The sequence below is a fragment of the Miscanthus floridulus genome, chromosome 13 (assembly GCF_019320115.1).
Source record: "Miscanthus floridulus cultivar M001 chromosome 13, ASM1932011v1, whole genome shotgun sequence".
Lineage (NCBI taxonomy): Eukaryota > Viridiplantae > Streptophyta > Magnoliopsida > Poales > Poaceae > Miscanthus > Miscanthus floridulus.
Window position 1 is genome coordinate 70,271,907 of NC_089592.1, and position 16,822 is coordinate 70,288,728.

General features: G+C 57.4%; 1 protein-coding gene across 1 annotated transcript; it reads left to right on the forward strand.

The window, feature by feature from the left end:
- The first annotated feature begins 8,398 nt into the window (after positions 1-8,398).
- Positions 8,399-12,459, forward strand: LOC136501013 (uncharacterized). Its single transcript, XM_066496502.1, has 6 exons — positions 8,399-8,894; positions 9,478-9,621; positions 9,714-9,830; positions 9,944-10,393; positions 10,500-10,822; positions 10,943-12,459. Exons 1-6 carry the CDS (start codon positions 8,802-8,804, stop codon positions 11,073-11,075), a joined length of 1,260 nt encoding a protein of 419 aa, XP_066352599.1. The 5' UTR covers positions 8,399-8,801; the 3' UTR covers positions 11,076-12,459.
- Positions 12,460-16,822: the final 4,363 nt, after the last annotated feature.

Consider the following 16,822-nt stretch of genomic DNA (forward strand, 5'->3'; position numbering starts at 1 on the left):
CCGCGTCGGCCTCCTCCTCATCATTAGGTAGGACATAGCCATCACTGATGGCCGGGAGGTCGACGCCAACGTAGTGAGAGGAGATGACGGCCAACGCACGCTTGACACCTATGTGCAACGCTCCTCGGAGCCGCTCGCGCATCTGGCTGCTCAGCGCGATCAAACGGCTCCCAAGGGAGCTGCTTGACTGAACCCCTTTGGCCTCTAAGGCCTCGCAGGCGGAAAGGGTGGCATGTTTCAGCGCCTTGTGCTCCCCGATCTTGGTCTCGAGCACCGTCTACACTGTGCTAGAAGCCTCGGCTGCCCAAGTAACCTCCGCCTCTGACTCTGCACCATGGAAAACAGAATGAGGTTGAGCGAGGGAAAAACAACCTAAACTAGGGGCGGAAGCCCACGGAACTCACCCTTGGCCTTCTGCTCTTAGCGTCGGGTCTCGACCTGACAAGCCTCAGCTTTCTCCTTCCAGCGCAGGGCCTCGGCCCAGGAAGCCTTGGCCTTCTGTTTCAAGCGCTGGGCCTCGACCTAAGAAGCCTCGGCCGCCTTGGAAGCTTCACTCCCTAGCTCTGCGTCACACGAGGAAGTTAGGGAACGAATATAAGGAAAAGAAAATAAAACGAGGGGACTAGGACTCACCCTCGGCCATCCCCCTCCAAACCATAGCCTCGGTTTGCGAAGCCTCGGCTGCTGCAAGGGCCTCATCCAAAGCGCCCTTCGTCAGCCGGTGCGCATTCTGTTTCGCCCCTAGCTACCCCGCGAGAGCCATGGCCGAGGCCATAGCTTCAACGGCTCAGGCCCTGAAGGCATCCCGATCGCTGGCCGCGCGGGTGAGCTCCTCCTCCAACTCCTTGACCTGCGCTACCAGAGGGGCGAGCTGCTTCTGGGCCGTGGCCGCCTCGACCTTCGTGTCGGCACAACGAAGGCGGAGGTCCTCTACCTCTGCGCTCCGTGCCGATAGGAGCTCGTTAGCGCCGGTAAGAAGGCCCTTCTACCGCTGAAGCTAGTCCCAAACGCCCCTCTCCCGCTGGAGAAAGACTAACTTCCCAAGGGACCAGGTCTCAAGCTCCTGGGGAAGCAGAACAGGGGTCATTGATTGCAACAAAACTCAGAAAAAGACAACGTCGCGCGAGAAAAGAAAACGCGAACCTGGGCAACTCCGGGCAGTTCATCGACCACCATGGATAGCGCCGTCTGTAGCGATCGCTCCACCAGTTGGCGGTATTGCTCGAAGGTGCCCCAGCACCCGCCCTCAGCTGCGTCCTCGAGGGCGAATAGAGGCTCCCCCTCAGGGTCATCCCGACTCCGCACTGTACCCGTGGATGATCCCACCCGTGAGGCTCGGGTCACGCCCGCACGAGGGCTGAGCTTCCCTCGCCCAGGATCAGAGCAGGCTAATCCACGGCGCCGGTCTCCTCGGCGTCGACCACCTCCCGCGCCCAGGAAGTATCATCGGAGGAGATCGGATAGACCTCCGCCTCCCGGGTGCTCTCTCATAACAACGGTGGGCCCTAAACCAAGGGCACCACCGAGGCCTCCATCGCCTTCATCTCCGCCTCCTGGACAGATGGCCTCACCGCCATCACATCGGCCTTGGTGATCTCAGGGGCTCCGGCCTCCGCAATTATGGCCTCGACGGTCTCGGGGGCTTCGACCTCCGCCATCGTGGCCTCGGTGGTCGCAGAAACACCGACCGCGGCCACTAAGGTCTCTGCGGTCTTGGGTGCCCCGGCCTCCGTCGCCTCAGCCTCGGAGACCCCGAGGGCCTCGGCAACCAAGGGCACCCCGACCCCATCTGACTCATGAGCCTCGCCCTCACAGGACGGAAGCACTCCCTCCCCCATCTGTGTCGGGGTCGCCTCGGTGGCCCCTCCTTGGGTGGTCGGCTCCTTTGGGTCGGCCCTCGCAGACGCCGCGCCACGTTGTATAGCAGCTTGTGCCTCTGCCACCCAGTGCGCAGAGGAGCCAGGGCTTGCCTTGAGCGCCTTAAGGGGCGCCAAGGGAAGCTCGTCCGCATGCCACTTCCGACTAAGGAAAAATCACCTACAGGGTCAGCACGGGACCAAAGAGCGAATAGAAGGCATTGCGACCCCACCAAAGATACACCTACCTCGAACGGGGTGGCAACCGCTTCGCCACGGCGACCCTCGTCTGCAAAGGTGGTGGTGGCGGCAGAGGCATCGCCTCCATGTCCATCGGCGCTGGCCGGTCCTCAAAGGACCCCGGCGCCCCATCGGTCCTCTGCAGGGGCGGTTGTGTTGCCTCCGCCGCCACTTGTTCCACCATCGCTGTCGAGCCCACCGGGCTGACGACGCATTTGCCCAATGCCCACGCCCCAAGCGTGTCGGCCTCAGCCCCGGAGCGAGCAATCGCTGACCCCGGCTCCGCTTCTCCTCCTTCTCCCGAGAGTGCCGGGCTGCTTGCCAACGCCCCAGGCACCACCTCCACTACGTCAGGGAGATGGTCCAGGGGACCTCGCCCCACCTCGCCCTCATCATCCTAGTCTGAGGCCTCCGTCGACAACGACGATGACGGGGATTCCTCCAATGGAAGACCGTCCTTCCTTTGTTGACGACGGCACTTGTCCAGCTCCTCGCGCGCGAGGATCTTCTTCGTACGCTTCGCCGCTTCGGCGTCCTTCCTCTTATTCTGCGCATCGGTGTGCGCCCAGTTGATCGCCTGCCGCCTCGCGTCCTCGAGGACGGGCGGTGGAGAGGCACGCACGTCCCTTATCCCCTACAGGAACGGCGAACGCGCATGAGAAGATAGGAGAAACGGAGGAGGCTCGGGGGCTACAGCGGCACACGACTTACCAGTGAGAGGAACCCCCACGATGGTTGCATCGCGATGGGGGTCAGGTTGCCGCCCCTCAGCTTCGCCTCTACCGTCTCCCCAACCCGACGAATAATTTCCTCATCGGAAAGGGCGGAGGAGTATATCCGAATGCCCTCAATGGGCTCACCCGGCTTCATCTCGAACAGCCACTGCCATCGAGCCATCAGCGGCAGCACCCTCTAGCGGTGGAAGGCAGCCACGACCACAGCCACGATAAGGCCACGGCCCCGTAGCCTCTTCAACCCCTCCAGAAGCGGCTGTAGCTTGGGCTGGTCATCCTTCAGGACATCGTACTTCCATCTCTCCGGGCAGCTCCCCACAATTCGCCTAGTGTAGGGGGGAGTCCTCCGTCGTCATTACAAAGGTAGAACCAGCTCATGTACCACCAGCGATTGGAGGACGCGAGCTGGGCCAGGATGTAGAGGTGCTGGCAGTCTTGGCGCACTTGGAGAGTGCAGCCGCCGGCCCTCGTCGCCTTCCTCGTACCCGACGTGCCCGTTGGCTTAGTGGTGTGCCCCGCCCAGAATAGATGGAGCCACAGCTCCCAATGGGGAGCAATCCCCAAGTACCCCTCGTAGACGGCAACAAAGATAGCCGCCTATGCGATGGAGTTAGGGTTAAAGTTGTGGAGCTCCACGCCATAGTAGTGCGGGAGCACCCGCATGAATCGATCCGCCGGGACGCCGAGGCCACGCTCGTGAAAGGAGACGAAGCTCATGACGTAGCCATCGTGAGGCCTCAGCTCTGGCTCGCCGTATGGAGCAATCCACTCTGGCCTAGTGGGGTCCATCACCGGAAGAAGGAGTCCACCATCGATGAGCGACTGGAGTGTCTCCACGATGACATCGGAAGGATCCCAGGGGTCCGCCTTGACAACAACGATGTCGCTGGCCATGAGTGCGACGGAAGGATCAGATGCGGCAGTGAGTTTTTCTCTCTCTCCCACACTCTTGCTTTTTCTCGCTTTCTCCTTGGCTCGCTCTTCTCCCTTCTTCTTCCCAGCACCCGCTGCTCTAGCGATGGCTCTATGGAAGCAGAACTGACGCAGGCAAGGTAAGGTGAGGAGGGGCGAGACTCTTCGAGTATTTATGCAGGGGGAGGCGAAATGAACGGGCGATGAAATCGGGGAAGTTTCCCCCCGATTCGGCGCGGTTAACCATGAGCCAATTTTGCCGCCCACGCGCCCACTTCATTCCCATTAATTATGGGAACAGTTACGTCCCATCCACCACGTCACGCTCGGCCACTACGGCAGCAGGCGTCATTTCATCTCCCCAGGAAACCGCCTCAAAAGGTGTGCCACCCGTTGCTGAGCCAATAGGGAAGATATTCCCCCCGGCCTATTCCTTTCAGATGAAGGAACCAGGCTCTGAGCCTATTACGGTCCAGGGGTTCGAAGGCTAGGCCCCAAGGGGTTTCGACAGCCACCCTAGCATAACAGAGTCAGGGACGACCGTGGGCGAGCCTATATGGGGCTGAGGCCCAAGCAAGCGAAATACTTGGGATGTCCCAAGTCGTGTCCGAGACCAGCAGGAAAGTCTCTGAATGGGATCCCACCGTAGGGAGGCACCGAGCCACCGAGGCCCAGCGAACGGCCTTGGAACCCACTAGAGATACCCTCTGGTACTCTTGGAGTGTGTCTCTAGACCGCTAGCCGTCCCCTAGCAAATAGGGCACGGGCCTCCACTCGGGCTTACCCGATAACAGCTCACCGGAAGTGCCAACGCTCGTGCCCACCGAGGGTAGCCTGGCACATTCCACCCCTCCTTCCGAGCGGAAAGGAAGCGTGAGGGTCGTACAAAAAAGTCAGGGGAACCCCCGATGGACCTCTCGCCCCGTGCAGAGGCTAGGGGGCTCTTCCTACAATCTTGCCGAGACCTAGCGACCCCGTTTCGCACTCGAGGGGCCTCGGCAAAACAACCCCTCCTTCTGAGCGAAAAGGAAGCGCAAGGGTCATACAAAAAGCCAGGGGAGCTCTTGATGGCCCTCTGCTCCATGCGGAGGCTAGGGAGCCCTCCCTGCAACCTTGCCGAGACCCCACGACCGAGGCTTGCACCCAAAAGGGCCTTGGCAAACAAACCCTCAAGCGCGAGGGGTGTATAAAAAGCTAGGGGAGCTCCCGATGGCCCTCTCGCCCCGTGCAGAGACTAGGGGGCTCTTCCTGCAACCCTGTCGAGACCCAGCGGCTCTGGCTCGCACCCGAAAGGGCTCGGCAAACAAACCCTCCGTCCAAACGAAAAGGATATGGGAGGGTCGAATAAAAAATCCAGGGGACCCCTGACCGCCCTCTTGCTCCAGGCGGAGGCTCGGGGGCTCCTCCTGCATCCTAGGCAAAGACAAATGATCTAAGTCCACGCTAGAGGTTTCATTACAAATACGATGAAGGGCACCGAGCCCGTTACGGTCCAGGGGTTCGAAGGCTAGGCCCCTAGAGGTTTCGACAGCTGCCCTAGGGCAATAGAGTCAGGGACGACTTTGGGGCGAGCCTACGAATGGCCGAGGCCCGAGCGAACAATCGCTCGGGGCATCCTAAGTCGTGTCCGAGACCGGTAGGGAAGTCTCCGAATGGGATCCCACCGTAGGGAGGCACCGAGCCACCAAGGCCCAACGAACGGCCTCGGCACCCACTATAGAAACCCTCTGGTACTCTTGGAGTGCGTCTCTAGACCGCTAGCCGTCCCCTAGCGAACGGGGCACGAGCCACCACTCGGACTCACCCGATAACAGCTCACCGGAAGTGCCAACACTCGTGCCCATCGAGGGTAGCCTGGCACATTCCACCCCTCCTTCCGAGCGAAAAGGAAGCGTGAGGGTCGTACCAAGAGCCAGGGGAACCCCTGATGGACCTCTCGCTCCACGCGGAGGCTAGAGGACTCTTCCTGCAACCTTGCCGAGACCCCCACGACCCGAACTCGCACTTGTGGGCTCGGCAAATACGATGAAAACTCCTCACTCAAACACGAAAACGAAAAAAGCCCCTGGAGGAATAACTCCACTCCTCCAGGGCCTCGGGGGCTACACCCGGCGGGTGCGCTCACGCGCACCCACTGAAACCTCAAGAGACAAAACACAATCCCTACAGGAGCGACTGCAAACCAAGTCCCGATAAATCCTCAGGGAGAATGCACTCACCCTCCCTGAGGCTCGGGGGCTACTGTCGGGTACCATAAAACAGGGTACCCCGAGCATACACCAAAAGAGGCACTAAAAATCTCGTGAACGACAAAGTTAGAGGGAAAGCCATGGGCTCATAACCAGCCCCGTCAGAGCCCACCCGGATCTCCGCCTCGCGCGAGGCCTCTTACGGAAGGCCTCGACAAGGAGCTCCGCCTCGCACGAGGCCTCTTGCGGAAGGCCTCAGCAAGGAGCTCCGCCCCGCGCGAGACCTCTTGCGGAAGGCCTCGGCAAGGAGACGCAATCTCCGCCTCGCGCGAGGCCTTATTCTCCATCTCGCGCGAGGCCGGCTTATCCATAGCCCGTCGCCCCCACCTCGGTCGGTCTTCCTGACAGCACGTCATGTCCCATTAATACGTCAACCACTCCCGCAATCTCAGCCGAACAATGGCTCGACACCGCGGAATGGCCGACGGGACATGAGGTCGCATCGGCGCCATACCGGCTGAGACAGGGCACGGCAGGGATTACCGGTCACTGTATTCTGACGCTGTGCCCACGATCAGCGCCCGCACTACACTGTGCCCCGCGATCCTCGTCTCGAAAACAACACTACACGGACAGCCTGGCCCGGGTCATCACCGCCTCCGAGCCAGCGCACCAGATCAACCGCTCTCTCAGGGCCTCGGCACTATGCACCAAGGTCTCGGCTATCTCGGGATTCGTGTCCGCCGAGACCCCCCACTGCGGTGCAGCCTTGGCACCGACCGAGCCTCGGCCTCGCGCACAGTCAGTCCACAGCGACTCGCACGTTCACCGCCGCACCCACTCCGAGGCAGTCCTGGAGCTCCCATAACGCACAGGATCGGATGTGACCAGCACGCCGCCCCAATGCTCCAAGGACGGACCACTCCGACGACCACGCCGCCACAGGGCTCGGACGTGCCACCTCTGTTTGCACGGCGCCGCATAGTTAGCACATGTACTGTCCTTGTCCTCCCTTCAACTATAAAAAGAGAGGACTTGTGCCATTTAGGGGGGACGGACGAAGAATAACACCCTGTAACACACACACTTCCTAGCCGCCTGAGAGCAACGTCTCAAGCAGCCCACACGACACCTCGCCGAGACCTGAGACTAGCTCCCTCTCTCACCTAGCTTGTAACCCCCTACTACAAGCACTTCGGTGCAAGGAATACAAGATCGATCTCTCAGACTGGACGTAGGGCATCGATTGCCTGAACCAGTATAAACCTTGTGTCTCTTTGCATCACCATTCGGGATTAAGGGCACGTAGTTCACATTTACTGATTGGTTGAGGACCCCGATCCAAAACACCGACAATAGGATACCATACTTGTAGTACAACCACCATGGCTCGGAATGTTAGCTATTTAATAATAGTAATTGATATGATCTCTTTCATATTGTGTAAATCTAAATTTAGTTGTATCTTATTAATTGTATCTGGTGTGGAATCTTTGGTTAGACATATGGGGTTGTTCGACTGCGGCTGCAGCCACTGCTGCTACAGTAATTCTGCGCCCGAATTTGTTGTAGCTGCAACGTCTGCGGCCACAACCGGACAACACAAAACGGAGTATATCGTTAGATGATCGTTAAAATCAATAGTACATATTGGTTTTTTTATTAATCTTGTAATTTATAGGCCCTCTGGATAAACATCGTGGCTCCTTTATAATAATATTATATTAATATAATAGATGACACCATAAGACTGTCGGCACGGACCAAATGCACGAGTGACTGACTTCAGCCAATCCTCTCTGTCAGCTTTTCCTAGACCGTGCGGGGAGCAACCCTATTTTTTTTTTTTTTGCCGTGTTTAATTCACGAAATTTGGAAATTTAGTTACTGTAGCACTTTCGTTTTTATTTGGTAATTAGTGTTCAATCATGGACTAATTAGGCTCAAAACATTCGTCTCGCGATTTCCAACCAAACTGTACAATTAGTTTTTTTCGTCTATATTTAATGCTCCATGCACGTATCACAAGATTCGATGTGATAACTACCGGTAGCATTTTTTGGGAAAGTTTTCAGCGTGCCAACAGTCTGCCACTCCACGAAACGAACAAAAGGTGAAAAAGCCCGCGAAGTGGACACTGCCAACAGTAAAATCGAAGAGCTGGCCCTCCAGGAGGATGACCCCTGGCCCTGGGAGCCGCGGTGCTACGACGAGCGCACGCTGCGCTCATGATTAGCCCGCGTCCGCCCCACGCCGCGGCTCCTGCAAGCTGCAGCAAGCGCTGGCCGCTGGCTCGAGCAGCCAAGCACCCGATCGGAACCAATGCCGCGGCAGGCTCCAACACGCTGGCAGACGCGTGCCCCGCCCCACCCCCGTCGCGCCATCGCGTCGCGTCGCTCCGCCCGCCCGGCGCAGCGCAGGAGCAGGTCAGCACGGTTAAAAAATAAAAAGGAACACCGCCCGCACGCACGCGGTCCAGATCAAAAAGGCTTCGTAAGCCCACCACGCCACGCTTAAACGAGACGACGACGACGACGCCAGCCACCGTCGCCATCGCCACCGCCTTCACGCTTCCCGCCGCAGCCCCGCGCGCGCTGCTGTCCCAACCCAACCCCGAACCAAATCCGCGCTGCGGAATTCTGGCCTCTGCCCGCCCCGCGGCCTTGTCTGTCTCCGGTCGTCCTGCTCCAGGCGCCTCGCTAGCGAAACCGCTCCCCGAGGTCCGCTCCAGGTGGTGCCTGGCGCTCTCCACAACGCCATAAATGCCATCCATTAAGGCTCCTCCTCCCGCCATCTAGCTAGCCCTCTTCTCCTCTCTGCGGCCGCCCGCGGCTCGGTGCGGTTCCGTTTCCGTCGCGCGTCGTCAGCTGATGCACACGCCGTTGGAGGCCATGAACGGGAGGGCGCGGAGGCCGGCGGCGGCGCGCGGCGCCACCACCAGGGCCGCCCCGAGGAACGAGAAAGTGAGTAAGCCTTGCGCTGCCGTCCCTCTCTTTCTTGGACTGGGCTCCGCCGTCGGAAAGTCTGCGCCTTTCGCCTGAGTTGAGCGAGCGCCCAGGTGATGATTATATTCTCTGCACTTTGGGGGGCGGTTTCCGAGATGTTATTTTCAGTTTCTCGGCGGCCTGCGTGCTCCTCCGATCGGAAAGCTGGCGGCTTTCACCCATGCTGACGGGTCCTTGAATTATTTGCGCCTTCGTCTTTGCTTTTGGTGTCTTCGAGAGATGAACTTTGCACTCTAGTACTCGTGTTCTTGGGGCGAGTGATTTTTTTTGGCTAGAGTATCAAGTTTTCTGTGACCACGGATTGTTTAGTGGTAGTAGCAGTACGGTTGTGTGCTCGGCACTCTGTTCCTCCCTGCTTTTCTGAGCCAAATGTGGCGGCCTTTGTTTGTTCTAGCAATCGTTTGAAATGGGCTCGGTTGGATCCGTCGCCGTAGAGAGCAGCTCGAATTTGGTACTCCGTCCTCCGATTGCTGCCGACGTCTTCTTAATCCTGCCCGCTCTTCGACTCAATTTTCCTTTCCTGTTGTTTTCTCTGTTCAAGGCGATGGAGAAGGAGCAGAGGAGGCCACCTAGCTCGAAGACGGCGCCGGTGGCCATGAAGGCGTCCTCCGCAAATGCGACGCCGCAGGGCATGAAGAACAGAAACCAGTCTCGGAGGGACAGGAAAATTGCACTGCAGCAAGATGTACATATCTCTCTCGTTCTATCTGGTGTTTTAACTGTGAGGCCATTGCATTTTTGCTGAGGACATCCAGCGTTTTCGATTTCGAGTTGCAGGTGGACAAGCTGACGAAGAAGCTGCGGCACGAGGAGAACGTCCACCGAGCTCTGGAGCGGGCGTTCACGAGGCCGCTGGGCGCTCTGCCTCGCCTCCCCCCTTTCCTGCCCTCTCAAGTCAGTGCCCTTCTTTGCTTTTCGATCAAATTTCACAAGCAACCCAACCCATAATTCGTTGCAGTTTCGAAGCAATCCACTTATGATTTCCGCTTCTTCTGAATTGTGCCCAGACATTGGAGCTTCTGGCAGAAGTCGCGGTCCTGGAGGAGGAGGTCGTCCGGCTCGAGGAGCAGGTCGTCAATTTCCGGCAAGGACTGTACCGGGAGGCCATCATCACCTCCATGGCGAAGAACGCGTACTTCCCGGACAGTGACCGGTGCACGCCGGCACGGCACAAGCTGACGACGGCCCAAGTGCAGAGTTCAGAGCTGTCCACCTCGACGCGTCAAGGCTCCTCCAATCAAGATGCTGATGATTGGCCATCTTTGAAGCGAGCCACCAATGTGAAGCAGACACCAAGAAGGCCCGGCCGTTCCCTGAGCCAAGGTGACTGTCCGGGCAAGGAGAACCAGTCGTTTGGCAGTGGCACTAACTCGTGCAGAGATTCCGGCCTGGCGCCTTTGAGTAACGTGCCAGGAGGATGCAGGGTACAAGTAGCGGAGACGTGCGCAGGTTTTCAGGTACGATGCTGTAACTCTGAGCAGAAATTGGCATTGAATTCGGCAGTTCGGTCGCTAACGTTCTTGCATGTTCATCTTCAGTTTCAGACAACCAGTACAATGGAAGAGCACAGACCACAAAGCTATTGACGGCGGCAATGGCAATGATCCAGACAAGGCCTCAACGGCGGCGAACAAAGTCTCGGAGGAGCTGCTGACGTGCCTGCTGGCCATCTTCTCTCAGAAGAGCACCTCCAGCAGCCAAGACGATGAGCGGGTGTCGCCGCCGTCAGTCTCCGGTTCCTGCGGAAGCAGCTCAGACCCCTACGGTGTCCTAGAACTCGGCTGGCGAGACGTTGGCCGGTACAAGCAGTTCCGATCAGTCGACGCCACTTCGTTCGGCACAAACATTTCTGCCGGCGACGCCTCCGCCCTTGGCCGGAGATTGAAGTGAGTTTCCATTGATCGGTAACTACTACAACTAATCTGTTGGTCAGTTGGTGTTGTGGTGTGGTGAGTGGTTGCCTGTTTGACTTGGCATACTGATGATGGAATGATCGTTGGTACCAGTCAAAAAAAAATCAGGGCACTGCTCCGGAAGCTCTCCTTGGTTTACCTAGCGGGCCTCTCCCACCAGCAGAGGCTGGCGTTCTGGATCAACACCTACAACTCCTGCATGATGAACGTAAGCTGTCCCTCGTAATTGAGGCCTCCTCTTGCTTCTCCCCGCAGCGTCTACGTGTCGGGTTCATAAATCCGGGGTCCCTCGCGGATCGGCTTTTCAACAAAGACTCGGTCCAAGTAGAAAACGCGCAACTCATGAGCCGACCCAGATATCTGAACAATAGGCCAGAAGGGCAATCCAATCACCGACCGGAAGGACAGGCCGAGGGACGCCTATTTCTCCGACTCCAACCCACCTCTCCGACCGGAAGGCTTGGCCAAAGTACTACTTCTGGCTCCGACCCCACGTCTCCGACCGGGGTACGTAAAAACCCTATTCACTGCTCTTCTTCGAATGCCGCAATCAGAGCCGACCGGGACCAACCGACCGGAGAGGCCCGCTCGGAAAGGACCAAAGAACGAACGGAGAAAGCAAAGCAAGGCGCACAAGTCAAACCACGGTACTAGGAACCATACCCTGTACATCTGCAGAAACAGTACTCTACAACCTCCCTGACACAAACAGTGTTGTAGGCGCTGACATTTTCCCTACAGTGTTGTGGACGTCATTGACTACCATACGGTAAGGCTCCCCCACATGCCTCTGGCCATCGATAATGTTGTGGGCATCGGCATTTATTGTACCGAGTGAACGTGGTAAAACTCCTCACATGCCTCTGGGCATCAATAGTATAGCAGGTACCGACATCTACCATACCCGAACAAAACGACGCAACATCCCATGTGCATCCGACATCCAACAGTGTTGTGGGCGTCTACCATCATCCAACTATGTTGTGGGCGTCTATCATCATCCTATACCCGCTGGCGTGGACAATAAGACTCAGAAGCATATGCACTCTCCCCCTCTCTCACTTGTAAGGCCATCTCCTTCATCTATAAAAGGGGATGTGCTCTCTCCCAACATTCAAGTCATTTTAGATTGATTAGATCCATCAAGTTCACAACCTACAGAACCGTTAGGTTCGAACCTCAAGCACACGCTTGAACACTTAGCTCATAGCGAGGCTCCCGTCACACTCGGCCCTTCCGACCGGAGGCCGATCGGACCTCTTGTACCCCTCATCTTTTACCATCTCAGTTTGTAACTCCACTACAAACTTCGAGCACCTGGGCTTAGGAATAAAGTCATCAAACGACTCAAACTGGACGTAGAACACGTTGCCTGAACCAGTATAAACCCTGTGTCATTGAGTGCTAGGCCACCTCCGATCACAATCATATGGCAAAACTATAAATATTTACTTGTTAATCACTTTCTGCACCGACAGTTGGCGCCGTCCGTGGGAAAGACGTTGTACGTTCAACAATTTTGGTCATCGGATGGTCCACTTTTCCTGCACCTTCGCCATGGCAGGACTCAGGCGATACGACTCGCTTCGGCTCACTGGAGTTTCCCGCGCTCCCACCGATTGGGATGTGGGTTCCACCCGTTTTCGAGCCAGTCCCAGGCCTTCCTCTTCGAAAGCCTGGACTTCGTCGCCGTCCGGCTCGGTGTACTACGTCTCCGCAAGGAGACTGTCGTTCCGGCACCCATCGGAGGGGCTCCCTCCATCGGCTCCTGGGATGCACGACGTACTTCAACAACGCGACATCTGCGCTTCATTCTGAGCAAACTCTTCTACTCAAACGCCGCTGTAAGTAATATGCATACTGTTATTTACTCTCTATTTACTATCTCCCGCTGATTATCCGGAGGGACCAGTTTTGATCGTATCACGGACACTGTACAATCGGTTCCCCTACGGCCTCGCGTCCCCCGTGGACGCGTGCACTTCGGGGGCTCCGAGGGACGCTGTCCGCCATCCCCCTCGCATCCTGAATTCGTGGGAATGGCGAGCTATGCTCCTATCACTTTCCATGAACAAACGGATGACGAGGGAGAGAGCGACGGCTCCAACATCGGCGACGTGGCACCTAGCCACCGTCCGTCCCGGGAGTGCGCTATGGCGGATGCTCCGGGACAGCCGCTGGTCGTTGCGGAGTCTGCACAAACTCACACCCCTCCGGACCCGCGTGCGGAGGCCCTCGTGTCTGCGCAAGGGCACACCGAGGAACTACGACAACGGTGGCAGAACCAGTCGTCGCCTGCGATGGCATGCTCGGTGCAGCACATTGCGCCCCATGCGCATAACCCGGCAGGCGGCGCCTGGGGTCGCGCCCGCCAGGTCCAACATGACATCATGAACGAGGGGAACGATCTCCCACAGTTCACTCGGGCTAGCCAGAACATTGCTACTGTAGCAATGCTTCTGCGCGGCGTTCCCGAGCCCGTCGACCCCTAGGAGCGGGCGGTCCATCGGAACCTCTAGGTTCTAATAGAAGCCACCACCGTTCAACAGGCGGAAAGCTCCGCATCGTAACTCCGACACGCGCCCTCTCTCCCCACCGAGGGAGCGGGGACATGCCAGACGGATTGCTCCATCCACTCGCTGCTACAGCCGCTAGGTGCGGCTCAGGGAGGCAGCAGTTGCGCCGTGGTCCGACCTGGCGCCTGCTCCATGCTGGCCACCGATACACGAACGATCCGGTCTGCACCAAGATGCTCGCAGCGTCGTCAGCAACCGGCATCAGGCCCGGACATGATGATGATGTCCACCGAGCGGTGGTAAGAGCAGGCGACACGGACCCCGACCGAACCATTGAAGGGAGCGGTCAAACGTGCCCTAGACACGGTCGCCGGCCAAACAACCGGAGTCCTAGCCTTGAGGGCCCTGGGACCATGGGCCTTTGACCGGTGTATCCGGAGAGCGCCGTTCCCACAGCGCTTCCGACCACCCACCAACATCACCAAGTACACCGGGGAGACAAACCCCGATATTTGGTTGGAAGATTTCTGGCTCGCCTGTCGAGCTGGAGGGGTGGATGATGACTATTTCATCCTTTAGTATCTCCCCATCTGCGTGGGAGAACATATTCGGGTATGGCTTGAATTCCCCCCGCACGACAGCATCCACAACTAGGCGGACCTTAAGAGGGTCTTCGTCAGAAATTTCCAGGGGACGTATGTCTGCCCTGGAAACTCCTGGGACCTCAAGAGTTGCCAGCAGGAGCCCAGAGATTCCCTGCGGGATTACATCTGTAGGTTCTTCCAACGATGCAACTCCCTCCCTGATGTCGTCGACGTGGACGTCATCAGCGCATTCCTCTCCAGGGACGACCTGTGAGTCCCTAATCTACAAGCTTGGCTGCCTGAAGCCCCATACCACCCGCGACCTGCTCAACGTTGCCACTAACCACGCCTCCTGAGAGGAGGTAGTCGAAGCGGTCTTCAACAGAGGCCGGGACAAAGGCAAGGCCAAGCGCGCGGACCAAGACAAGGGCCCCTCCACACAGAGGGGCAAGAAAGAACAAAAAAGATCGGCGCCGATCGGACAGCACCACGTTGGTCACCGCGGCTGATCGCACGGGCAAGCAGCCCCAACAGGGACTGCCTGACCACTTCAACAAGCTCATGGACAGTCTATGCACCAACCATGCCTACCCCAGCAAACACCTCTACAAGGACTACGAGCTCCTCAAACGTTTCCTACGATAGGCCAGTAGGCCGAAAGAAGGAGATGGCAAAGAGGCAGCAGCCAAGAAGGGAGGCACGGCGGGCAAGGACGGAGATGGCTTTCCTAGCCCCTGAGGAATGCATCATGATCTTTAGCGGATCCGACACCATCTAGTCCAAGCACCAACACAAGGTGCGCTATAGGGAGGCATGTGCCGCCGAGACGGCCGTCTCCTCCTTCCTCAGCTGGTCGGAATCTTCGATCACCTTCGATCAGAGGGACCATCCCTCCCACGTTGCGAGACCAGGACGTTACCCGCTCGTCATCGACCCCATCATCAGCAAGAAGCGCCTCACCAAGGTACTAATAGGACAGAGGCAGCGGCCTCAACATCCTCTACATCGACACCCTCGACGCCATGCGCATCCCCCGATCGGAACTCCGCCTGGCGGGCTCTCCCTTCAACGGGATGATCCCAGGAGCGTAGGCATACCCGCTCGGGCAGATCAACCTGCCCGTCATGTTTGGCAACCAAGCCAACTTGCACTCGAAGTGGTAGACTTTCCAGGATCCTACCACGCCATCTTGGGGCGAAACATGCTACGCCAAATTCATAGCGATCCCCAACTACACCTACCTCAAGCTGAAGATGCCAGGACCGAACGGCGTCATCACCGTGAGTTGCGCCTTCTCGCATGCCTTCACATGCGACCGCAAGCATTTTGAGCTCGCCACCGCGGTCATCAACTCGTCCGAGCTCCCGTGGCTCAGGGGAGTCATTGACCCCGGTAGTCCCTAGACTTCAACAAACCAACCTCCTCGACGGCCTTCCACCCACACTAGGGAACCAAGAAGGTGCATATCGGGACCCAGCTCCTGGCCAAATAGGAATGCAAGCTCAGTCGACTTCCAGCGGGCCAATCGTGATATCTTCGCATGGCAGCCTTCTGACATGCTGAGCATACCACGGGAGGTCACCGGGCACGCACTGTGTCTCATCCTAGGCTTGAAGCCCACCAAGCAGCGCCTGCGTTGCTTCGACGACGAGAGGCGCAGGGCCATAGGCGAAGAGATCGCCAAACTCCTGGTAGCCGGATTCATCAGGGTGGTATTCCACTCCTACTGACTTGCCAATCCCATTCTTGTTAAAAAGAAGACTAGGGAAGTGGAGAATGTGCGTTGATTATACTGGCCTCAACAAAGCGTGTCCAAAGGATCACTTTCCTTTGCCGTGCATAGACCAGATAGTTGACTCCACCTCGGGTTGTGAGATCCTCTCTTTTCTGGATGCCTACTCGGGCTATCACCAGATCACGATGAAAGAGTCCGATCAGCTCGCAACCTCGTTCATCACCCTGTATGGTTCGTACTGCTACGTAACCATGCCTTTTGGCTTCGAAGAACGCTAGCGCCACCTACCAAAGGTGCATGTAGCAATGCTTCGCCGACCAAATCGACTCGCTCGATCAGCCTGATCAAGCCGAGCAGCCAAGACCAACGATCACCGTCTATGTCGATGACATAGTGGTCAAAATGACTTAAGCTTGCGACCTGATCACAAACTTGGCCGCAACAGTTCGCGAACCTCCGAAGATTCAACATCAGGCTGAATCCCGAAAAATGTGTTTTCGGGGTTCCAAAGGGCAAGCTGCTAGAATACATTAGTGTCCGAGCGCGGCATCGAGGCCAACCCCTGAAAAAAAATCATGGCCATCTCCGCAGGTACCACGAAAGGAAGATCAGGGGGAAGGATACTCGAAGTCGGTGATCTCGTACTCTGGAGGACCCAATCAACGAAGGAAAAAACATAAACTCTCTCCACCATGGGAAGGGCCCTATATGGTGACCTGAAGTAATCCAACCAGGAACCTACCGACTGGAGGACAACAACAGGCAACATTCTCACCAACACTTGGAACATTGAACAACTACGTTGTTTTTCCCCTAAATTTGGTCTTATCGCTTTTAGTCAACACTTGCTCCTGTAAAGCACCCTAGCCCGAACACTTTCAGCCCGAGTCGCTCGGGGGCTCCATGAGGGTACAAAACTATATACTACCTCTCTTTTACTATCACATGGTAACCAAATGGAAGCACATTCCATTCCTTTGATTGCCCTACGTGACTCTGTTCTTACTCCTAACCGAACACACCCCGCCACAACCTACGATTACGAGCAGCCGAGCCTCGCGGGCCATGCCCAGGTTCTTAAAAGCTGCAGCCTACAGAACTAACAGGGCAGGTATGAAAAGAAAGGATAAAAACAAAA

Bases quoted from the DNA above. Each gene is read 5' to 3' on its own strand.
- LOC136501013 (XM_066496502.1), top strand. From the start codon at position 8,802: ATGCACACGCCGTTGGAGGCCATGAACGGGAGGGCGCGGAGGCCGGCG. The intron at 9,622-9,713 runs GTACATATCTCT...TTCGAGTTGCAG, and splicing joins AAATTGCACTGCAGCAAGAT to GTGGACAAGCTGACGAAGAA. The intron at 10,823-10,942 runs GTGAGTTTCCAT...CGTTGGTACCAG, and splicing joins GCCCTTGGCCGGAGATTGAA to TCAAAAAAAAATCAGGGCAC.